We start from the raw sequence: 25,811 nt of genomic DNA, 5'->3' as shown, positions 1-25,811 counted from the left end.
GCAGAGCACAAGCTCCAGACGCACAGGCTCAGTGGCAACTGCTCACAGGCCCAGCCGCTCCGCGGCATGTGTGATCTTCCCGGACCCGGGCACGAACCCGTGTCCCCTGCATCGGCAGGCGGACTCTCAACCACTGTGCCACCAGGGAAGCCCCTCTAGTTGCTATATATATATATATATATATATATATTTTTTTTTTAATTGCTATATTGAATCCACAAATTCACACACACTCCTAACCTGGTTTGCTGCTTGCTTTAGTACTCTTTATGGTAGCTTCTGGCATTGGGAGGATCTTTGCAGGTGTATATGTATTTAAAGATACTTTTCTTCTTATTATTGGACTGGAACGTGAAGCTGAAGAGGCTGGAAAAAACAAACAAACAAACCCAACATGGTAATTCAATAATTTTCTGACAATTCTATCAAATCTAAACTAACTAGATTACAAATAATTAAATCAGATTGTCCTCCTATATCACCCAGATGAGATTTATCTTCAAGCAAAAGAAATTTAAATATTTTTTTTTCTTTCTAATTAAGGTGGGGAGATTGAGAGGTGTGAAAAGGACAAGTAGGTACAATTCTTAAGTATGAAGTCCTCTGGGAAAGGATAGGCTGGAGTGGGGGAGCTATTGGCATGACCTTTTGGGTTCCTAAACAAAGGGAGTTAAGGAGATAACAAAAGACCGATTTGCCTATTACTGCAATTTTGGAAGAGGACCTGATAGCAATAAACACTGTGTCTCTGAAAAATCAATATGTGGGCCAATTATGGCAAATGTGCCTTTGGTGGTTGATACCTACACTGAATGAATACAAATTTCACTGGCAGAAGATCAAAGTAGCCATTAATAAAATAATACACAAATGATTAAAAAGTGCCTAAAACATCCTATAAAGCACCACATCATTACTTAGCTCTTTTCTGCTTGCATTTTTTATCCTATTACAACTTCCACCTCTAACTTATCCAATTAGTATTCTCACACCTTTTCCACCAACATGATATTGTCAGTGCCTCATTGTAAGCTATCTACTAGTTACCACAAAATTAATTTTGTCCTAGGTGAGAAAAAAGTCTGTGAATGACAGATATTAACAATGTCTTCTCCCTTGTTATGAATGCCACAAATTCAGTATAGTTCTATATTATGATGTTACTTCCTTGACAATCCAGGGAATTAAGTATAAATTACATAAATATATTGTGACTACTAAATATTTATTCTGCAGTTACACTATACAATACAGGATTCAGATACTTCCATCATAATTGGAACCCTATTTTCTTTAATCAAAGAGAATGGAAAAACCATACACTTTAGGAGACCTGGGTTTTAGTCTTTTTTTGAGCACTAACTGGTTAATTTCCTCAATGGTGTCTCTAAGTTTTTCTCTTAAAACAGTAAGCTTTTCTCAAATGAAATCTTAAATAAAACAAATCAAAGCAGAGACTCTGATTGAAGCAACCACAGAAGACACAGGCCTAATCACTCAGCATCCTTCTCTTCCTCATGGAACTTCCTAAAGCTCTTGGGAATATACTTTGAAGACCAATGAATTAGATTAACTCTAAGGTTTATCCAACTCTATGAACTGCATTAACTATACTTACTTTCTCATCTAGTTCCCTTAGTAAGTAATGGAATGAAATTTTAAGAGAACTAGAGGGGTTGGGGTACAACTTGTGTCCATAATATAGAGAAGAGTTAATGAGAACTAGAAAAGGAATTTAATATTTCATTTCATTAATATACCTCAATAATACACTCTGAGGAACTGAATTCACTAACCACAGAAATGAAGCCATCATAAGGTAGCAATGCCACAGCATAAACATTCAAAGATTATCTTTTTGTAAATATTCCACCAAAATTCTCTTTCCAAAACAGATGTCATTACTGCTACTTTACCTTTAAGTCATTTACTGAAGATCTTCTAAACTCAAAGCAGCATTAATGCCTACCCTAAATTCTTATTTACTAATTACAGTCTTTCTTTAATCTCTATTTTAAGATTATAAATCCCTGACCCAGGGAAGCACTGAAATGCCAAGTATAAAGAAAGGTAAAAGAGAAAATGAGAATTTATTTATTCAGGTTCTCTACTACGTTCTGAGGAGTAGCATTGTCCATTCTATCAGCTAACAGAGAATATAAAAGGAAGAACATCCTTCAGTTTCCTGACTTTGACTTTATAGCTTGCAGGTTATTTCATTTGGAGTATTATCAATTCTCAGAATCAGACACATTCATATGTACATTTAAAACTGAAACCTACTTCCCCAAACCATTCCTAAAGTGAAATATTTTAGAACATTCACACCAAGATACCTCTCCATTACCCTTAATGGTTAAAAGCTGACCTCTGCCACCAGATGTGAAAGAGAAAGGCAAAAATGCAGGGGGCACTGTTTGGACAGAATACACTGAATAGAACTCTGCAGAATACTACATTGTGGTTCCCCAGGAATGGGAGGAGAGTAACAGCAACACACAAAAGTGGCTTTCATCCCAAGACCTCCAATTTCATTCTTGGGAAAAACATATTTACAACATTCTCCTTACAAAAAGGAGTTGGTATACATAGAAAGTTTGTACCTTTCCTAAGATATGACTAGGACTAGCAAGACTTTTAACTCTAAGCAGAGCATTCTCTTTCAGAATGAATGCTTCCTAAACTGGAAATTCCAATGTGTCAAAGAATCCTACAGAGCTGAAAATGACAACAGCCAGCTGACTTCTCACATCTAAAAAGGTAGCCCTGAACATTTCCCAAACTGAAGTCCCTCAGAATAGTTCTACATGATGTTTAAATGCATTACCAAAAAAAGTGTTTTCTCAGCAAGTAAGTTCTGGAAAATGTGGGTGTATAGTTTTCTTTATAGAAAGAAGAAACTTAGCTGTTTATATGCTGATGAAACTACACCTCTTGAAAGGGAGGTGGGATATAATAAAGTTTCCAAAACTTACTTAGCCACAAACCCCCCTTTTTTTTTTTTTTTACACAGAGGAATTAACCTCTTCAGAATATTTTCTGCAGAACACAATTTAAAAAACTGTTGTCCTAATTTGCTCTCTTTAGTTAAGGGTTCTTTCTGAGTCTATATGACTGCTTATCAAAAGTGGTGAAGGGATGGGCATGTGGCATGTGTAGGTTAATATAGACTGATGTTTTGTCATTTTTAAAAAGCTTATGATAAAATGACATACAATAGGAATGTGAAAATAAGACCATGACTCTATATTACATGTTGCTGATTTTATTGCTGGGTCTTAGATTTTTCCCCCCTTTCTGTAAAAAAAAAAAAAAAAAAAAAGTCTTTGCGGAAGAGTCAAGACAACAGCCTGGTACATTGCATATTACACCAAAGAATTCTAAATAATGTTCTTCTCTTTCTCTCCTAAAATTCTATTTACTATCACTATTGAATGTATGTTTTTATAATTATTTTTATATTCAGATAATCTCTATTGCCTAAAAATCAAATAATAATAATAATTTTCCTACAAATTTCAGGGGTCTTCTGTGGAACTTCACTTGATGGAGAAGCAATGGAAGCAAGAAATTCATCCACCTGCTTTAAAGACAGGGCATTGTGAAGAGTTTCTAGAGGACAAATAGATGGCACCATCGAATACAATTCAAAGCCTGAGGGGAAAAAAACAAAAACAAAAACAAGAGTTGGATATCTTAAAAATCATTAATTAAAAAGGAAGAAGACCATTGCTTAGAACCAGACAGTTTAGATCTTTTCAATCTATCACATGCAAACACACGAGATCTCTGAAGTCATGACACCAGATGCTATGCAGTATGGGGTTGGATCAGGATGTGACAAAGATTTCATTTTAAATGTAACCACATAGTACAGCATGCACACAATTTCTTTCTCTATTTTGGTAAAATCTAAGAATAATACTTAAAGAAAAAAACCTGGGGGAATAATAAACAGAGAAAAATACAGGTTTTTTAGTTTTTACTTTTTAGAATCAGCTCTATTTGATAGGTGAATAAGCTGATGCCATAATGTGTCCCTGATGCCAGAATGCTAAAGGTAATTTCTTGTTGAAAAACAATTAAGCGATTACTTGTGAAGAGTGATTTTAAATACTTTTCTAGTCATAACAAGGCCAATAATACTCTCTAGTGTGACCCCAAAATAACATCCATTCATTTACGCTGAAATTAAAATTCCAAAACATATTTCACCTACCTTTATTGAATTAACACAATAATCCTATTTTTGGAAATTGCTAGCTGAGTGAAGTCAGGCCAAGTAAAAAGCAATACAAAATACATATATGTTTGCATTCAACAACGGCACAGGAATACAAAAATTTCATGAAACAAACCATGCAGATATGTATTAATACCATCAGTGAAACAAAAGCACTTAAATATACAGTTTTTTTAAACAAATAGGACATAGGTTATTCACTTTTTATAAATATTGCCTACTTTATTCAACTGAATGGCTTTTAAAATTGCTTTTATATACAACTAAAATAACAAGTCTTTCTGCATGTACTTTTTCAAAAATTTAAACTAGTTTTCCTCCAAAAGAAATACTTTTAATGTTTAGTTTCTACATAAAGTCTAATATTCTTAACTTAAAAGTAAAAATTAATTAAACTCAAATAGACTGGAAAACTCTCTGCTTCAATAGGCATGTGCTCATTTTAACACTGACTGATACTTATTTAATTTTGGGAGAAAATACTGACCTAAGAACTGTCTAATTCTTAGTTGCAATAGGGAAACTCTGGTTAAAAGAGAATCTATCTTTCAATGAAAACAACAAATCCTTTGATTAACAAAACTGGTATGTTTGATTTTCAGGTGCAAACCAAAGCATGACAGAACATTACATATACTTAAAACAAAACAAAACTATAATACCATAGCAGCAGCTAAAGCACCTAAGTTAAGCACTAAAGAAATTAGGCTTCCACAAGTACTACATTTCTTTAAAAGTACAAGATTCATGCAAATAAGCGCAAACCCTTTCCTTGCATTATGCTAAACTTAATACTGTGGCTTTTTTATCCTTTCCTCAGAATGTTTATAAGTCTTTTGTAACAACTATTTTCTTGCACTTGCCTGTTAGATTTTATAACAGGCAAATGACAATATAATCAAGCCCCTTTGGACTACATCTTTTTCCATCTATCCTTAGTAAACTTTTTCTTTAATGCACAGTGAAAGGGTTAGCGCAGCAGTTTAAAAAGCCACCCTGCTGTCATGTTTAGAAGCTATAAAAACATACCACTGGAGCCTAGAAATTCCACAGAGGAAACGGACCAGCACCTATAGAGGTGTAGGTGTTCTGCACAGAGGCCCAGAAAATAAGGTAAAGCACTGTCAGAAGATACTTGTTTCACCATGTTCTTTGAACTAAAGATGAAGGGGAGGGGTAAGTCCATAATATGTGTTAAGATGGAAAAAACATGAAAGTTAAGGAAAAGAAAAAGAAAGAGTCAAATGACAACTCATAGGACAGATAAGACAACACAGCATAAAAAAGAAAATTTGAAACCCAAAAGAAATATTTATAGAATTGAAAGGGATGCATTTTATATGCATCAAGTCACACAATGTGTGGAAAATCCACATTTTTAAAAAAGTCTAAACCAAAAGAATATAAAATTACTCTATTTTCTGTTAAACTTAACAAAAGCTTTTTTATTTTTAAGCTTCAGTAAACAAAGATTTCTCCTATATAAAACTTGCAATACTGGCTATAAACACATAAGCATTTTGTATAAAAACTATAGTCAGTCTTAAATCTTCAATGTCTCTTCTTTAGAATTTTGTGACTTCGGTTTTCCTTGTGACTTCGGTTTTTCTTGTGACTTTGGTTTTTCTTCTAAGAAGTTCTTATGCATGTGGGTTCTTTAGAAGCTGCAGCTGTATCAAATAAGGATCTTTTTCTTCAAAAAGTAGCATTTAAACAGCTACAATGGAGGGAAAGCACATTTAGCTTTAAGGCTAAATTTTCACTTGTTGAGGATTAGATCTTCTTACTCCACCTTCAAGAAGTATTAGTGCACTGTTAACTTAGGTGTGCTGTTAAAGGATCCAGAAGGAGAAGAATGACTATAAACTTGTGTTCAATCCCTGAGCTTCATAATAGTTTCTGAAAGAACTGACCTGAGTTTTTGAAAGACTGACTTACAATTAAAAAGAAAAAGAAAAAAAATTGCATGGATAAAAACAACTTCATTCCGAATAAAAGCAAAAACATGTATGTTTTCTTTTAAATTCTTTGATTCTGAGTTATTTAAAAATGATTAGTAAATATTCCCTCTTGTCCCACATGAAAAAAGCTCTATGTAAGAAAGCTGTAATAGTGCAAAATTCAGCTTATAAATAATGGCCACAAAACCTTCCTGTTCAGCCTCAAAAACTGAATTTAATTGAACTGGTTGTCTAGATTTTTAGCCTAGTCTTCTTCCTATCAGGAGCCCTCCAAATCCTAACAAAAAGCAATGATACCCCCCCAAAATTGGTTGCTCGACAGCAGCAAACCATATTGCCACATGAGGACAAAGTGAATGCTGAATGAAGTTTTCAGAATGCTCCAGACCAAGTTGGGTTTTGCTTTAGACAGGGATAAATAATGTTACACAGTGAAACCTGCATCCCCTGGTTCCCAAGAAGTTTTCAAAGACACATCTCATTTGGCTATTTGACAAGTGTGGTTCTGTATTTTTGTTAAATAGCTCAATGAAACAACCATGTGATCATGGTTGGGAGAATTGGAAGATTGGGATTGACCTATATATACTAATATGTATAAAATAGATTAATAAGAACCTGCTGTATAAAAAAATAAAATTCAAAAATTCATAAAAAAAGAAAATAAATTAGAAAGAAAAACACATTAAAATTATTAAGAATTAAAAAGAAAATAAATAATACTAACTGTATTTTTAAAATTCCATAGATTGATCACTTGAGAAATCAGAAGGAATTTTTAGGTGCTAATTAAGTATTAAAACTCATCATCAGTGTGGTCATTTAAAAGTTTGATGAGTAGTGCTAAATTATTGTCTAAATTACAGATGAAACAGGGAGCTAGACAGTATCAATATTTTGGGTGAATAATAAGTTAGAATTGTATGCCAATTGAAATTAAGGACTGAGAAATGAATGATACTGTATACCCCACATATTTTGAAACAGAAGAAAAATAAAAAAGGATGAAGCAGGGGATTATCTTTTAAAATAAAAGCAAAACGTACCATTGGTTGGGTGTCGAGCAAATGAGATAGAAAACCTTTTAACAGCAGAACCGCGTGTGGCGTCTGAGAAAGAGAAAAACAGGTACCTGAAATTCATAACAGCTACCAAAAGAAGGACACTTAAAAAAAGAGGAGGAAAAACAAATATATAAGAAGGTTAGAATTAGGTGACATGCAGAAGGGATGGTGAGAGAGAGAAATAAGCCAAAAACTGGTTAAAAGAAGTAAATGGCTTGATGATAGAGGCAAAGTGTTTAACGAAATATACAAAAGAAAGAAAAGCAGGATGAGCTGGCAATTCTGGGAAAGCCATGTTTTACTGAGTAAAATAAATTTGTGGATACATGAGAAAAAGTTTCAAATAAAGCTAATTCAGAAAGGGCTAATAAACACTCCTATTAATAAAAGGGGCAAGCTTCTGTGAGCCTCAAGAGATGTTCTGAATACTATAATTTAAGGTGTATTAACAGTAATGAGAGGATTTCCTTCTACTAGGCGTCCTAAAATATTCTCATCTTATGTTTATTCTTATAAAAATATTGCCAATATGATATTTTCTTCTACTTATAAACATTCCATTCACTTTATTTATTTAGATCAATACTAGTAAATAAAATAAGGTTTAATAATGAACAAACGTTTAAAAGATCAAAGAAAGATTTACTCTTTACAATATGGCTTATCAACTATTTAAAAGAAGAATACATATGATGTAGTTCTAAATTTCATATTTCAGTGAAATACTCACTGAACAAGTACTGTAAGTCTAACTACAATTAACTGTTTGATGAAACATGGACCCAAGTAGTGAATAACAGAGCACTGATAGTCACTTAGGCAAAGGGTGCTAGGATTCCACTTGCATCAGTTAGTGGCCTTAGGCTTGCCTTTGAGAAATATCGTATGCTCATGGGTGTGTGCATGGGTGTAGGTATGAATCTGTGTGTGCATGTGTGCACATACCATCTATGCAGCCAGAAGAGGTCAGCTTTTTACGATGAGTACGAGCATAATCCTGTAGGTTAGGTGCGCTTGAAGAACCCCCGAGCACCGAGGTGCTAAACAGGCCCGCACAGTGAGACCCTGATGGGAGTTAGAGAAAATACATACAACAACGGGTGTTCTTCTATTCACATTGGGAATTCATGCAGCATGCAATAACATGGCTTTTACCACACATACTTGGCAGTGCCCTGAACAGGCTCACAATTCACTTTTAATGTCAACTTAATACAATCACCACCACCATTTATCATATGTACAAATGGAGGCATTTTACACTGGAGAAAATGTTCTTTGAGGAAAATAATATGCCCACACAATAATTAGACATATACATATTTAAAAAACACTATCATAAAAATTAATTTAGGATGATAAGGAATTCTGTCAATCAATATGCGTGAGCAGGCCATATAAAAAAACTTCTCCTAGCATAAATTAAATCATACTAAATCAATATTTTTGAATGTATATCTGTAAATGAAGAAGCTTTCCTGATGCCCTTGAATTTGAGTTATCAATATCTATTATGAAATTTGTGAGAAGACCAGGTGAAACAATTCCTTTTAAGTGGTCATTCAGGCCTAAATCACTCTAAATTCCTAATACTTAAATGATTTAAGATCTTAATTAATAAGACCCCAATCTAATGCTTAACTTGTAGTAAAAGTCTTTATACCCAAGTAAAACTTTTACCACTGGGTAAGGATTAAGTAAATTTTTATCAGATGCATTATGATATATAAAGAAAGGAGTAATATATATATATATATATATATATATAATATGTATGTATATATATATATATACACACACACGTGTGTGTGTATGTGTATCTGGCAAGACACTGTGGGAATATCAAAAGTTATCAATTAACAAATATGTAATTAAAGAGAGATTTTTCAAGTATGTAGGCATCAATGGACAGTTCATAAACTTAGTATAGAGATCATAGTACGTAGTCGAAACATAATGAAATTTATTTATGCTGTTATTAAACTGATTTAGACAACTATTTACAGAAAATAATATGTCATTATCTCATGTAGTTTATCTATCATGACCTTAAAACTAAAATAAGTTTAGAAAGGTCTTTTTCAATGTTGCTTTGCTTGAGTGTTAGCAAAGAAACAATTATGTTCTGTAGGTCAATGAAGAATTAACATTGTCACTGTACATTAGTTTTGCTTTGGCTTTCCTTAAGAGATGACCAAAACCAAAAGGATAATTAATATACCCAGACAGGGTTTGAAACACTCCCCACTTAAAAATTTTTTTAATCAGAATAGTAGATTCTTTTTGTATGTGATAGCATATTTTCATCTTTATCAGCTGGGAAAAATGAAGTTTCCTTCCTAAATTAAAACATGTTGGGATTTTAACTTATAGAATACAAGATTAAAAATGAGCACTGGCAATTAGACTAAGTAGTTTACATTATGGGCATTCAAAAGGGTTATGAAACAAAATTAATGCTATTTCGTATTTATTTCATCAAAACTTTGTATTTTGAGCTTTATGACTCAACATTTCTGAATTAGTGTATGTTAAATAAAAACTAAAGCATAGCATTTGGTCATGCTTTCACCTCTGAAGAGTTTTACATGTGTGCAAAATAGTGAGTTTAAGATTTGGAATACAACTTCCTTTAGACCACATACCTACAGTAGGGTTCTGCTTCTGTTCTACAAGAGTTCGTGGTGTTCGCAAGTAATTAGCATTTTCAGATACAACCTGCACAAGGAAAGCAAAATAAATGAACTAAAACAGTAAAATAAATTAAAAAGTCCATACTTCATTTGCAGCCTGTTCCAGACAGACAAAGGTTAATAAGCTGTATGATAAATATTAGTAGAAATACACAAATTATGAAAGATCATGCAAGATCCCCTTCTGAAGGGAGTCCATTTCATATGAGGTCCTTGCAATGAAGTGGTGCGAAGCAGGCATTCAGAATTAAATATCATGTATGAAACAAGACAGATGAAAAGAAACAATTAATAGACAATTAATAATTTCACTCTCTCTTAAAAGAAGCCAAATGCCCACTCTTAAACGGCTCCTGTATTTGAAGGGGGAAAAAAACAATCACAAACAAAAGGAAGGACAGACAGACTGTTGAGATCACCATACAATTACTGATCCATGCACAGGCTTTATCAGAGTAACCTTTAAATATTCACAGCCTTAATGGATACCATAATCCCTTTTCCTATAATCAATGCATTATATTTCCAAAAGGAAATTGCTGAAATTCTCGGAAAAGTCATGTGTATGAGCAGACCTTCCATTGTGAAAAAACAAAAAACTAAAAAAACCCACAGTATTTTAAGTTTCCAAATGTCATCACAAAAAGTCCTTCTGAAGTAATTTTATTTTGACCCCTTTTGTTGGGGCATATTATTGATGGGCACATATACATTGTCCCCTTTTATCTTAAAGAGAGCATTAAGATATTATACAACTAAAAAAACCCATACTGTATGTAATTATTAGATACTTCCAGATAATAGAAAGCGAGGGAGAGAACCATCAGTATTAGATGTATCCTGCTAATTAACATAGGGCCACATAAATTTTGATATTTAAAAAAAATGTTCACATTCTCAGCAAATTCCAAATGGAATCTATTTTTCAATTATGGGGGAAAAGGTTATTAAATTTTCTTATCATCAAATTATGTAATTTCATTTCTGAATGTTTTAAAGAATAAGTCAAAAAAATGATTTCTTTACATTTAAAAAATTTTAATTAACAAGCTAAAGTTCCAGGAGTATAAAATTTATTGACTAATTTTAAAATCCTGGATATTTAAACCCCCCCCAGTAAAAATGCTAAACACATGCAATGTAAGTGGTTTCTTTCCCTCAAATATTGTGAGACATTACAAGCATTTTTAAGTGAATTCAAAATTTAAAAACAGAAGTATTTACTCTGATGTAAAATATAAGGGATTAGATGTCCTCAAAGACAGCTGTTTGTTGCTCTGAATGCGGGGAGGAAAAATGTTTAATGAAGTAAAGTTTAAAAACCTGTTGCCATGAGCCAAAAATACTGGATGTGAAAGCCAATGATTTGGGGGAGACAGGGGAAGAAGTGATTTGTTCCCCTGATCTGCGTCTTCGACGCCCAGTACCCACACCACTGGTGTAATGCAGCCAGGTACCAGTACCCTCTGGGCTAGACACACTCAGGGGGCTCTCTTCCTGGAAGTGAGAAAGGGGCAAAAAAAAAAAAAAAAAAAAAAGCAGAGCATGCAAAGTTAGATACAACAGAGCCAAATGATCAGAAAGAAAAAAAAATACAGTTTGTTTGCATTTGTTTATCAATTTTTAAAAAACTATTAAACAGTAATTTGGGAGCCAAATATTTTAATATTTGAGAAATTGATCGGAATGAGTTATAAATCTAATTGTAAGTAATAGATTATGAGAATTACATTACTATCTTAAATATACAAAATATTTATACTGCTTAATAGTTGTCACTTCCCTCTTAGAACTTGAAAGATTTTAACAATTTTTTATCTTAGCAATGTTAAAAATATGATATTCAGGAGGTTTTATGCTATACTGGGCAAACTTTTCAACCCAAAGCACTAAAGAATCCTGCAAAGGGTTAAAGAGACTTCATTGTATATATGTATGAAAGGAAATCTGTCTGGCAGACAAAAAAAATTAGAGATCGTAAGATGGAGGATTCAAATTGCACTTGTTTACACTTTCAAGCTATCTATTTATTTACCCCCTCCAAAGGTTATTTATAGAGTTCAGTAGGCAAAACATGCAGCAAACATTCTCATTTTACATGTTTGCATGTTCAGGTTTCAGACAGTGAGGACAGAGTAAAATCTACTTGCACAAAATGAAGAGAATAGTCTTTTTCTCTGTATGTCTTTTGGAAGTACAAACTTCTGATATCCATGGAGATGATGGACGCTGGAAAAAGTCTTCAAGGTTTTACTTGAATAATTTACCTTATGGAAGTAAAAGTTTAGCATGGCATAGAAATAATCTCTTGAAAGCAACTATTTAAGTATTTACGAGAAAAAGGTTTATAAATGTGTTCTGCGTTTTAAGAGTTAACAAAGGGCAGTGATTTTGTTGAAGATTTCACAAATACAGATGAGACTCAGAATACGTTTGACTGTATCAGTGTTACAGACTTCTTCTGGAGTTCAGAAAAAAGGTTTAATGGTGAAATTCTGAACAGTCTGATGAATTGCAGATTGCTTTGTTCAACAACACCAAAATCACTGCCCTCACGCAAATGGTATTTTAGGTTACATTAATAAATGTCATTTCCCAATTTTCTGAAATTAAAGATAACTGAACATAACCCCAGGTTTCTCATTCTTAAATTAAGCTATAATAGAATAATCCCAAATTCTACAATTTTTAATCATCCTCTTTTTATTGGGTTGGCCAAAAGAGTGCAGGAAAAACCCGAACGAACTTTTTGGCCAACCCATAATTAACTTAAAATATCCCATTCATGGGAATCCTAACTAGTATACATTTTCAACTGTAAAATTACAACAATCTATTTTATCGAGATGTTTTTCCTATACGCCATTGTCAAATTGGGACACATACATTTGAAATTTGAGAATCAAAAGCACATATGTTTGTATAATTTGGGGCTATAGAAATGAGCATAATTCTCATTTGTTGGTGTTTACGTTCCTATTCACCAACTGCTAGATGTTATACCTAACTCTTAAGATTTGGCATATTTAATCATCAACAAAAAATATTTTTCTAACTTAAAAGTTGATGGTTCTTCCTATCTTATACTTTTACTTCAGCATTTAGAGAACATTTTTAAGCACTGATCTCAAATCAGTGCTGGGGGAATCATCCTATAGAGAATATAAATAACCCAAAAAGAAGGTATTCAGAGTATAAAAATGTATACAGATGTTAAAGATTTACTTAAACTTTACTCCAACTGCTCAACTTTCCTTTCTTTTTTTTCAACTTTCCTTTTAAATGTTATTTTAGTAGTTATTTAAATGTTATTTTGTTAGTGAGCATAAGAATTAGCCTAAGTTATTTAATTATAGACCTTAATATAATACAAAGGTAAATTTTTCAACCATAGCATCAAAATTTCAAATTCCTATACTGACTTTAGCAATCAGGTTAACAATTCAGAATCTCACATCTTATTATACAGTGTCATTGGAATCAGTTGTTGCTGAAGCATCTCTGGCAATTCCTCACTACTTTTAACCAAAAATTATTCCTGATCCATTATATCAGACTTTGAAAAAAGTTCTTTATTAGAATAACCTAAAGTGACAAGAAAATAATGGATCAAGTCTTCAAAAGGCCTTATTTTACTACTTCTATTCAACTTTGCTATGAAAACTATAAAGCTCCAAATTCTAAAATTAATCTTTGCATTTTCTAACTGCCTCTATATTTTAAAAAATTTATTTGAAAAATAAAGTTGACAATTAAAAATCTGTTAGGTTCCCAAGCTTGATAATTAAAGCTGTATTTTCTTTTCTGTTTTATTAAAATATAGTTAGTTTACTTCATAAAAAACATGCTCTGATATATACTTACTTCATTTGCAGCCATCTTCCTAGATCTTGGAAGTGGAGACTTCCTGTGTATATGAATTGGCTCTGATACCATAGGTTTAAACAATATCACAGCTCGATCAACCTCATCTTTTTTAGAAGTATGTGGCTCATCATCACTATCAATTTTAAAAGATCTCCTGCCTTCACTCTGTGCAGAAAGAACATAACATAATAAAATTCAGGTAAAACAAATCAATCTCTTCAGATGAACAAATTCAACCACCAACTGGTGTAGTCACTTGCAGTACCTATACAAGTTTGTTTATTCAAGTAAATTAATAATTGAATTCTTATGAAAGCCTAGTATTATTCTGGATATTGTAAGACAGATGACAGAGTTCCTGACTTCAAGAAATACATACTCTTTGGATACATTAAACCATAAAACGACAATAAAGAGCCATATAAAACAAAGTACTTAATTAAATTTCATCCAATGCCCAAATAAATAAGCAATAATAATAAATGACAGTAAGAAAAAAGAGATCAGTTTTGTTACCAGTAATGCCATCAACTCAATCACAAACTGAAACAGTATCTGAAGTTATAAATTTTAGAAAATTCAAACTCTATGCCAAATATTTCCAACAAATGTAATGACTGCATACTTAAATAACAACCATTTGATGACTCACTGAATATTTAGTGAGTATGTACCATGTGCCAAGACACAGATGAATAAGATACTGTCCCAAATTATAAGAATCTCACAGTATAGTACAGAAAACAGATACGTTTAAAAAAGTTACACTAAATATCCATCTAAATAGAATGGGTAGGGCTTCCCTGGTGGCGCAGTGGTTAAGAATCTGCCTGCCGGGCTTCCCTGGTGGCGCTGTGGTTGAGAGTCCGCCTGCTGATGCAGGGGACACGGGTTTGTGCCCCGGTCCGGGAAGATTCTCACATGCCGCAGAGCAGCTAGGCCCGTGAGCCATGGCCACTGAGCCTGCGCGTCTGGAGCCTGTGCTCCGCAACGGGAGAGGCCACAACAGTGAGAGGCCCGCGTACCGCAAAAAAAAAAAAAAAAAAGAATCTGCCTGCCAATGCAGGGGACCACATGCCGCAGAGCAACTAAGCCCGTGTGCCACAACTACTGAAGCCCACACGTCTAGAGCCCGTGCTCCACAACAAGAGAAGCCACCGCAATGAGAAGCCCACACACCGCAACGAAGAGTCACCCCTGCTCGCCACAACTAGGGAAAGCCCACGCACAGCAACGAAGACCCAATGCAGCCAAAAATAAAAAAATAAATAAATTTAAAAATAAACAGGACGGATAAATTGGGTAAATTACACTAAAACACATATTTTAAAGCACTAAGAATGGGCAAACTAAAACTAATTACATCAATGAATCTTATGAACGTACGTTAGTTTAAAGAAGCCAAGCAGAAGTACATAAAAACCTTCATCAAACTAAGGGGTATAGAAAATAAAGATAAACTTCTTCAACCAGGTAAGGGATATCTAAAAACTTGAAACAATCATCACAATTAATAAATCACTGGAAGACAAGAGTGCCCACCATCACTAAATCTATTCAACATTTTGCTGGACATTTGTCATCATTCACAGATATGATCATATACATAGAAAATTCAAATGACTCTATGTATAAATTATTAGAATGAATAAACAGCATGCAGTAAGGTTGTTAGTTATAAAATCTCTCTATAAAAATGAGTTAAAATTCAATATGAAAATAGCAAACAGAAAATGAAATTTAAATAAGCCATTTATGATAACATAAAGAATTTAGGAATTACCCTGACAAAGAAAATACAAGACATTAAAAAAAGTCTTAATTTTATCAAGAACATATAAAGAATAGCTCACTAAATTCAGAGCTGTATATCAAGTCCTTGGACTAGAAGATTCAATTCTGTAAAAGTGTTATTTCTCTCAACACTGATCTGCAGAGTTTATGTAATTTCAATCAAAATTCCAAAAAGTTCACTTTGAAACATGACCTTTTGCTTTAGTTTGGGAATGAACAAGGATGATACTAAGGATGCTTAGTATCAACACTTCTACTCAACACCATACTAGTCCTAGCCAGTAGCACTTCACAAAAAGCATATTCAAATAACCAATGAATATAAGAAAAGGTACTAATCCTTATTGGTCATGAGGGTAATGTAAATTTAAGCCACAACAAGATATCACTACATAGTCCCCAAAATAGCTATATTAAAAACACTAATCATACCAAGTGCTGATAAAGATATGGTAGTATCTTTGGAAAGTTATTTGACTGTATTTTAAAAAGTTGAACATATGCATACCCTATAACCCAGCAATTTTACGCCTACATATATATCCAAAAGAAATGTGTACATATGTTCAGAAAAAGACCTGAACAAGAATCTTCATAAAAGCATCCATCTTCAAACCTTGAACTGGAAACAAATCAAATGATCATCATAGTGAAATGGATTAATAAACTGCACCATATTTATTTAATGTAATCCTACATGGCAACAAAAATGAAGAACCGATGAATCTCAAACACATAATGAAAGAAACCAAACCCACTCTCCACCCCCAAAAAGCACATATTTTGTGATTTCATTTGTGATCATAAAGTCCAAAAATAGACAAAATTAATCTAAGTCATGATAGTAGGTAACTTTGGGGAGAAGGCAGGGAGGTTGTGAGAAAGAGGGGGCACAACTGGTTCTTCTAGAATGATCTTCTATCTATAACCTGGCTAGTTGTTTTACAATTGTGTTCATTTTGTGATATATCATTAAACTACACACTTATGATTTAGGTATGTTTACGAGTATGTATTATAGTTTAGTAAAAAAGGTTTAAAGCTGAGTACATATTTAACTTTTGTAAGGTTAAGAATTAAACTGCAGTAACTCGTAACAAGTGCTTAGCATAGTAAAGAATGGACTAGTCCTCAAGTAGGACTTGAGGACAAAAACAAAAATTATAGTTATCCATTCTAACTACTGATCTTAAAAATCCAAAAAATCTAGAGAAAAGATAAAATATAAAATTCTAATATTCATAAAAATGTTGTCTACCCAAATCATACTTCAAGAAATTTAAACCATCTTGCTACTTAGTTGAGATAAGAATTATAGTACATAATAGAAAATTCTTAAAGAAACCTCATTTATATTTAGAACTGTAGTAACTAAGCAATGAAAATTTCATCTTCATTACCTCCCTTGAAGCTGGTCTATATCCATAGCCAGATGGTAAATTTTTGTCTTCTTCACATCCTTTGGCTCCTGGACTAAAATGTAATTCAACATGAAAGCGTTCCTCAGAGGAAAGATCCTAAAAAATATTACAGAACACTTTCAAAATGAGAAACTTCAAGTTATTTATTTACCTCTGGTAACACACGCAAATCAAGACTCTGTTACCTTGTTAGGATCCTCGTAAAGCATGATAACAATCTGAGTCATGTAGTTGAGTTCACTGACAACATTTAAATAATCCATAGCTCGTTTCCACTGTTCATCCTTTGATTCCTGAACAAATGGTAAGCATTTTCTCATATTATGTTACTTTAAAACCACTTTATTTTCATTATGGTAATTTGTTTAATCCTGATTGATACCACACAAATGAGGTGAATACTTAATACTCAACAAGCTTATATATACTCAACAAGCTTTCTTCTACTGCCACCACCCTAAGTGTAAACTACATCATCTTTCTTTAGATCACTGTGATAGCTCCCTAAATCGTTTCCTCATATCTACTTCTACTTATCTATTGTCTACACAGAAACCAAAGCCATTCACTTCCCTGCTTAAAACCTTTTAATGGCTTCCCAATCCTCTTAGAATCCTCAAGGCATGGCTCTCCAAACTTATCTGTTACAATTTTATGCATCACTCACTATTACGCTTCAATTATAGGCTTTCTCTCCATTCTTACATCTTCTATGTTCTTTCTACCTTATAAATAAGTGCAAGAAAGTTAAAAGGTGACCACATAAGAGATGTATCTCTCCTCCCCTAAAACAATTCCATCATTACTAATGGATATATAAGCTCTTGCCTTGCTAATTAAGGGTCATTTTTTTCTCTATTTCTTTTATTAAAGCTCCACTAATCCTCATATGTATGCAAGGGATGCCACTTTGCTATCCTATTAAGGAATAAAAAAGAAATAAAAAACAAGAGAAAAGAACATATGAATTGGAAAATTTGATGGGAAAAGAACACTTACATAGTCTTAGGGTAACTCTGATAATAACTATTCATCAAGGCCCAATGATAAGAGAAATTAAGAATCAGGAGACATATACCAAACCTTCATACATTTCACTGACTGCCCTTTATTTTAAAAAGTACAAAAGAAAACAAAGTTGAATTCATTTTCTTTTAAAGATTATTTTTTTATAGATGTGCATAAATGTATATGCTAATATATATATATACACATAAAAAGTTTTTTAATTCTTATTTTTTGCTAGTTTGGAGATGGCTGAAAAGATATTTTTGATATATAATAGAAGTGACATTGTATTCTAGATAATTTGTGGTTTGAGTGTACTGAGAAAGAAAGGGGATATTAAAATTTCTAAGTCTGTGTGGTTATCACTTCTACTGCCAATCTCTAAAACATCATTTTCTTAATTTTTTCACATACAAACTTCCTGGGAATCTTATTAATAGCCACTGCTTCAGCCATCATTAATATGTTGGCTTACCAACTCTGTACCTTTAACCCAAACCTCTAGCCTTACATATAAACATACTACTGGTCATCTTCACTTGACTAGCCTACTAGTGCCTCAAATTCAAGCTATCTAACCTCATTACTTTCCTTCTAATGCCTGATACTCCCCCAAGTGTTACTTATCAGTGAATGATGAGTAATTTTGTAGATGATCCTGTTAGAAATATGGGAACCTTTCTTGACTCTCTTTTCTTTCTTACCTTCCACACCTGTAAGCAAAGAAAGGGCCTCAAGGAGAGTGTTGGTGAAAGTTAAAATGCCTCAAAAAGAGAGTGTTAGTGAAAGCCTGAAAGGGCACTGAGGAGGTTGTTGGTGAGGGACTATAGGAAGGTTAAAAAAAAATCTTACTGGAAACTATAGGAAAAAGAACCCTTGTTATGTAGTGGCATAAAGTGTAGAAACACTATAGCCTGCAGACAGTGGAACTCAATGAGCTAGCTACCAAAAATTCCAGGAAAAATTCTCAAAAGGCCACCAAGATTCTTCTCACTACCTGTGATGAACTATGAGAGGAGGGAGATAAACTACAGGAAAATGGTTAATTAAAGGAGCCAAGACTTGCAGAGTTCAGAAATAAAACTGTTTCTCATTCCTAGCCTCTCCACAGAGCAAAAAATGCTATAGTTAAAAAGTGGCTTCCAGGAAGAACAGAAACGCAGGAATCTGTCATGAAAACATGGGTGTGATTGTAAAAATACTTGCTAAGACTTCAGAAAGATTTAAGGCTCACAGACCTTTCAAAGACGCAAAGACTTTCTCAGGATTATACTACCATGTCTCTCAGATACTCACTATTAAGCAATAAGGACTGCTGAGTACTATCCCTCAGTAGACACAGAGGGAGCCCAATGTAAAAATGGGCTTATTCTTAAGATTTGTGGGTGTGAACTGTTTAATAAAGTAGATTATAAATTACTCCTTTTTGTTTTGTTTTTTAAATTATACCATCTTGAACTAAAAATAAACAGACCTTTGGATCCCCAAACTTCCTTGGACAGGAAGCAGGTTAAAGAAAACTACTTAGCTGCAAATGTGAGCTACTTTTTATGGAAAAGGAAGGATGACCTAGATGAAGCAATTAAGAACCCAAAGTATGAAGCCATGAACCGTTATAAACAACTCCCTGGCAGTATGACAGAGCCCTAATTAAGGAATGGGCAGTAAGTACCTAGGCAGATTTCAAAATTGCTATGGACCAGTGACCATGGTGTACCTTCTGTTTTCCCCTCTTTTGAAAAGGTTATCTACAGCAGTTATTCTATGCTTATCCCACCACTGTATGTCAAATGTATGAAGGACAGACAATTGGTATCTTCAGTTCATAGGTCTTTGAAACGAGATTGAGTTCTCCTGAGCACTCAAGGAGCTCTGCCCAAGGAGTCCCATCCACACCTGGACCTGATTTAGATAATGAGATCCTGGATGTCAAGTTTATGCTATAATAGATAAGCCTGAGGGAATACTGGAGGAGAGATTACCTGAATTTTGCATGAGAGAGAAATATGGACTGTGTGGGTAATGGACATACTGTGATAGACTCTGTTTTCCAAATATGGCCACCAAAATACATCCAATCCCAAGTATTCATCTTACAATAAGTAAGTGACAGTGATACTCCACTCATCTAGTAATATGGGTCTATTCCCCACCCCTTGAACCTGGATGGGACTCGGTGACTGCCTCCAAAAATGCTCAGCAGAAGTGATACTACGTAACTTCATAAGTTAGGTCATAAAAATGCTTTGTGCTTGCTCCTTGCTCTTTTAGGAAGTTCACTTTTGGAACTCAGCTGCTATGTGCTGTGCATCAAGCACCAGACATGAGAAGAAAGTTGTGAGATGACTTGAGCCCGAGCCACTGTCTGACTGCAATATCACGAGAGGCCCAATGCAAAACTGCCTGATCACAGTCAGCCTTTAAACCATGAGAGAGAAAAATAAAATGACTGTGGTTGTTTTAAGGCAGTAACCTTTGGTATGATTCATTACCTAACAGTAAATAAGAGTCACAATGTCCAACCAAACACCAAGTCCTATTGATTCTAACCTCTAAATAATGCAAATTCATCAGTTTCTCTTTATCTCACTGCCACTGGCCTGTAACATTACCTAAAATATTTTGTATTATTGTTTGCTTAAATGGATCTTCTCCAAAGGGAAGAGAACATGTCATTATCTCCAACATCTAGCAGAGTGCTTGGTATAAAGTAGACCCTTGACAAATGATGGTAAATAATGAATTATTAAAAACTGCACAGTAAAAAAATGGTGTTAGTGATTCGATTATAAATTCAATAACAGATATTTGTTAAATAGATTTATATAACTTATCCTACTTACATCACATAAGGCACCATAGCGAAGAATAGACAGTAAAGAATGTACATGACTTTCACTGGTGAAATATAATCTGGTACGGACATGACGTTCAGGTGACAGAACACCCCTGGAATACCTAGAGTAAGGAGCAGACACTGTTAAAATGTAACCATGCAGTTAAAACTTAATGAAATTATTTTGTAAAATGGAATTTAATCTTACTAGAAGTAAAAGAACATAATAAGCAAATCTATCACTCTTCCAATAACAATTGAGGCGTTATCTTAGCAGGTATTCCTCTAACATGAAGATAACTGGAACTAACTGGGACCACTGAGATTAGTCAAAGAAGCATTAATATTAGTCAAGTTCACTGTAAATAGGTTATTTAAGCACCTTTATTAACAACGAAGGAGGTCATAGCACTAAAGAAGCTCACAGATGTTAATGCTGCTGAATGAGGATGATCACTGATGATCACATGTGAATGATAACACACATCCTCTTTCCCTGTTTGCCTCAGTTTTTTCTCCAATTTGGAGCCAAAAAGAACCTTGGTTGGAAGTTAACTATTAGAAATACCTAGGTAATATTTATTTCCACAGTGTGCCAAGTGATACACTCCTGATTTAGCCATAGGAACATTAAAAAGTAATTAGATTTGAAGAATGCAAAAACAGATGCCTATAGACTTAAATACCAGTACAGTCTCTTACACAGGATGGAGTTTATTTACAGTGTCATCATCTTGCGTCCTTTGAAGATCTGAGCGAATTTTTCTAACTAGAGGAGTACAGTAGCCTTTGGCAATCTCCAGTTTTTCAGCTTTAGTTATACCATATTCCTGAGCAGAACATACACAACATTAGAAAAAGGGTATAATAATAAAGAACTCCAATAAAGGTACTACTAAATTTAAGAATTTTAGTGAGCGACAAGTATTTTTATTCAGCCTCTTTTGAACATTATACAATGCTCCTAGTTTACATTTCTGCAACTTCAAGTACACTATTCCCCAAAGTATTGAGTGTAATTAGAAGAATTTTATTTTGGTGTAAATGAAAAAGAAAGTAATTTCTAAAGAGGATAGGATGAATGGATGAATGTAATCTTTATGAACAGTATTCAACTCAACCAGGTTTTAAATGTAGAAACAACCCTAAAAGAAAGATGGATTAAGGGCACAAACACTAAAGCACAGAACAAATAGTCAATAAACATACAGAAAGAAATATAAATTGAAACCATGAAATTTTTGTCTATTTGAATGTCAAAGATTAAAAAGGTTAACAAATTATTTAAAAGCCTTTGGCCAATACTGTAAAGGTTTTAACTAGTGGTTAGCCAAAAATGCCGTGAAATTATCAAACTTAATGAGCTCTATAACCATTATAAGTTAATTAAATGAGGAATTACAATCCAAAGTGTTAAGAAAACATAGTAATTGTAAGAATTATAATAAAAATTACAGTTCAAAGAGGTAGATGAGAAAATGACCTGATATAATAAAAAAATCTGTTTTGTGTGTATAGATGGGAAGAGAGGGTATAAGAGGAAGAGGGCAGAAAGTGGGGTGGAGGCGGAGGAAGGCAGGGACAGAGAGAGAAAGAAGGAAGAGTAGAGAAGAGGGAAGAAATAAGCACACTCTTTCTCTCCCAGTTCCTTCTGGGATACCTGTATTTAAAGGCTACTTGCTGTTATCAGGTACTTCCCAGATGGCAAAACTTTAGTATGGATAATAAATCTCAAAACTGCCTAATAAAGAAAAGGCTGATTGATTAGATGGAAGACGTATGAAAATGGAACCTCTTGGGTCATTTACCTTAAACACAAAAGCTTGGTTGGTTAATTATCTCACCAACATAGATGACTGTGAAATTGGTATGAAAAAAAGAAATACGTATGCAATTGTGTATGTATGTGTAAACAAAAGGAAAATGTTGAAATTAACATCATCAAAGGAAATTTTTCTGTTGTTATTAGCAAGGTGTAATGAAACAGGCACTCTCATACACTGCTGGTCTGTAACAAAACTGGTAAAAGAGTTCTGGAAATCTTCTTGATTTTATGTAGAAGACATATGTATAAGGAGAGTGAAAGAAAGTAAAAGAATCCACATTTCCAAATGTGAGAAATTGGTTAAATAGCTATTATTACATCACATCATTCAGCCATTAGGAAAAATGAAGTATATTTAGCTTTACTGATTTGGAAAAAATTTCTTGATGCCAAGAAAAAAAAATCAGGTTATAAAATAGTATGCATTTCCTGGTTCCATTTTTGCAAAGAATACATTTGTCATATATACGAATTTATGAAAAAAATTTTATCCATGAATTTAAGGGAAAAGGCCTTTTAGAATTTTCCAAAACAGTGAAATGTTTTTCTCTAGTTGGTAATGGCATACTGATTTTTTTTTTTTTGGCTATATCTATATTTTATAACAAAGATATATTACTTTCATAACAAAAAAACCTTTCCCTTCAAAACAGTGACATATTTTGTAGAGCTGAAAAAGCAAGCTGCCATAACCAACTAGGACCAAATAATTAATTGTTGGATACCCAAGTTCTCTTATTTCTTCCACAAAAAGAACTGATTAAAATAACTGATGAAGATATTTGAAAGCTTATTATATGGTGATATTTAATGGAGAGTATCATTGGACTTTATATTGCAAATGCTATTATAAAGAATCCTCTGCATTTCATAATACAATCACCAAAGAAATGATCTTCAAACTTCAATAAATGTGTGCCATCTCAATTAAGACTCTTAATAACAAATATAATCTTTAGATGTTCTTATCTTCCATCATACCATCGAGGCTCTTTTACTATTTACTTAATTTACTGAGGTAACATTGGTTTATAACATGTCTCATGTGAACATTATATTTTGACTTCTGTATAAACTACAGTATGCTCAACACCAGAAGTTGTTTCTACTCATCACCATACAGTTTACCTCCTTTACGCAATTCACCCCCTTTCCCTTCTGGTAATTATTACTCTTTTCTCTATAAATACATGTTTATTTTGCTTGGTTTGTTCATTTATTTAAAAGAAATTTTAATATTCACATTTGAGTGAAATCATATAGTATGTTTTTCTTTGAATGACTTATTTATCATAACACCCTCAAGGTACAACCATGTTGCCACAAATGGCAAGACTGTATCTTTTTTATGTATTCCACTGTATTATATATACTACTTCATCCATCCATTCATCAATGGGCACTTTCCATATCTTGGCTATTGTAAATAATGCCACAATGAACACAGGGTGCATGTGTCTATTCAAATTAGAGTCTTCATATTCTTCAGATAAATACCCAGAAGTGGAATACCTGGATCATAGAGTAGTTCTAGTGTTAATTTTTTGAAGAATCTCCATACTGTTTTCCATAGTGGCTGCACCAATTTACATTCCCACCAACAGTGTACCACACTTTTTTCCACATCCTCTCCAGTACTAGTTATTTCTTGCCTTTTTGATAACAGCCATTCTAACAGGCCTGAGGTGATCTCTCACTGTGGTTTCGATTTGCATTTCTCCAATAATTAGTGATGTTGAATATCTTTTCATGAGCCTCCTGGCAACCTGTATGTCTTCTTTGGAAAAATATTTAGCTCCTCTACTCATTGTTTAATCAGACTGTGTTTTTGTTGTTGTTGAGTTGTATGAGTTCTTCATATATTTTGGATATTACCCCCAAATTGAATATATGATTTGTAAATATCTTCTCCCATTCCGTAGGTTGTCTCTTCGTTTAGTTGATGATTTACTTTACTGTACAGAGCTTTTTAGTTTGATGTAGTCCTGTTTGTTTATTTTTGCTTCTGTTTCCCTGCCCAAGGAAACATATCCAAAAAGATATTGCTAAGACCAACTTCAAGGAGCATACTATGTTTACTTTTAGTTTTATGGTTTCAGGTCTTACATTCTAGTCTTTAATCCATTTTGAGTTTTGTGTATGGTGTGATATAGTGGTCTAGTTTCATTCTTTGGCATGTGGCCGTCCAGTTTTCCCAATACTATATTGAAGAGACTATGCTTTTTCCATTGTATGTTCTTGGCTCCTTTATCATAAACTAATTGTCCATATATGTGTGGGTTTGTTTCTGGGCTCTCAATTGTGTTCCATTCATCTACATGTCTGCTTTTCTTATCTGTTATAAAAATACAACTTTTTATTGTGTAAAATAAAACCTCTTTTGCAAAATAAAACTTCTATTTAGCAAATGAAAGATGTTGTCAGAGACTAAGTCCTTGTTTTTTAAGCCTATGTTTCTTATAGTGAGGCCCAAAGACATATTCTTGCAGTATGAGATATTTTTATCCTCTTTTAAAGAGAATTTATTTGCAAATCACTGATTTATACAATATACTTAAACCTGTCTACATCATATACACTGACCAAACAAATAAATAGTTGTTCTTTCATGCTGCAAGAATAAGCTAAACTTTAACATGTACACAAATACTTATAGGTAAGTTGTGCAGCCTGAATTCCCAGTTTTTAAAAGTCTCTAGTTTTTCCTGGATATTCTGTGAATATTAGGAAAAGGACACTGGAGGGTTTTTTGTTTTTTTTTTTTTTGCTGCGCTGGGTCTTCATTGCAGTGCATGCATTTCTCATTATGGTGGCTTCCCTTGTTGCAGAGCACGGGCTCTAGGCATGCAGGCTTCAGTAGTTTCAGAACGCAGGCTCAGTAGTTGTGGCTTGTGGGCCCCAGAGCACATGGGCTTCAGTAGTTGTAGTGCACAGGCTCACTAGTTGCAGCTCGCGGGCTCTAGAGCACAGGCTCAGTAGTTGTGGCACATGAGCTTAGTTGCTCCTCAGCATGTACGATCTTCCCGGACCAGGGATCAAACTCATGTCCCCTGCATTGGCAGGTGGATTCTTAACCACTGTGCCACCAGGGAAGTCCTG

The 25,811-nt window shown here is 33.7% G+C and overlaps 1 protein-coding gene across 20 annotated transcripts in view; it reads right to left on the bottom strand.

The window, feature by feature from the left end:
- The window catches only part of PPIP5K2 (diphosphoinositol pentakisphosphate kinase 2), a 75,636-nt gene that overhangs the window by 6,322 nt on the left and 43,503 nt on the right, over positions 1 to 25,811 (bottom strand). For 4 of the 20 annotated variants that reach the window (XM_067731327.1, XM_067731326.1, XM_067731325.1 and 1 more), the window contains exons 20-32: positions 21,590 to 21,717; positions 20,895 to 21,009; positions 17,229 to 17,336; positions 17,023 to 17,139; positions 13,826 to 13,993; positions 12,108 to 12,228; positions 11,285 to 11,454; positions 9,914 to 9,986; positions 8,214 to 8,333; positions 7,251 to 7,313; positions 5,273 to 5,332; positions 3,514 to 3,654; positions 241 to 366 (exon numbers count right to left, since the gene is read on the bottom strand). In XM_067731327.1, the coding sequence (XP_067587428.1) occupies positions 241 to 366; positions 3,514 to 3,654; positions 5,273 to 5,332; positions 7,251 to 7,313; positions 8,214 to 8,333; positions 9,914 to 9,986; positions 11,285 to 11,454; positions 12,108 to 12,228; positions 13,826 to 13,993; positions 17,023 to 17,139; positions 17,229 to 17,336; positions 20,895 to 21,009; positions 21,590 to 21,717 (1,510 nt within the window). The other 16 variants (XM_067731333.1, XM_067731334.1, XM_067731340.1 and 13 more) reach the window with 13 other exon arrangements.

This window comes from Pseudorca crassidens, chromosome 3 (assembly GCF_039906515.1).
Source record: "Pseudorca crassidens isolate mPseCra1 chromosome 3, mPseCra1.hap1, whole genome shotgun sequence".
Taxonomy (NCBI): Eukaryota; Metazoa; Chordata; class Mammalia; order Artiodactyla; family Delphinidae; genus Pseudorca; species Pseudorca crassidens.
This window is presented reverse-complemented; position numbering and strand designations above follow the sequence as displayed.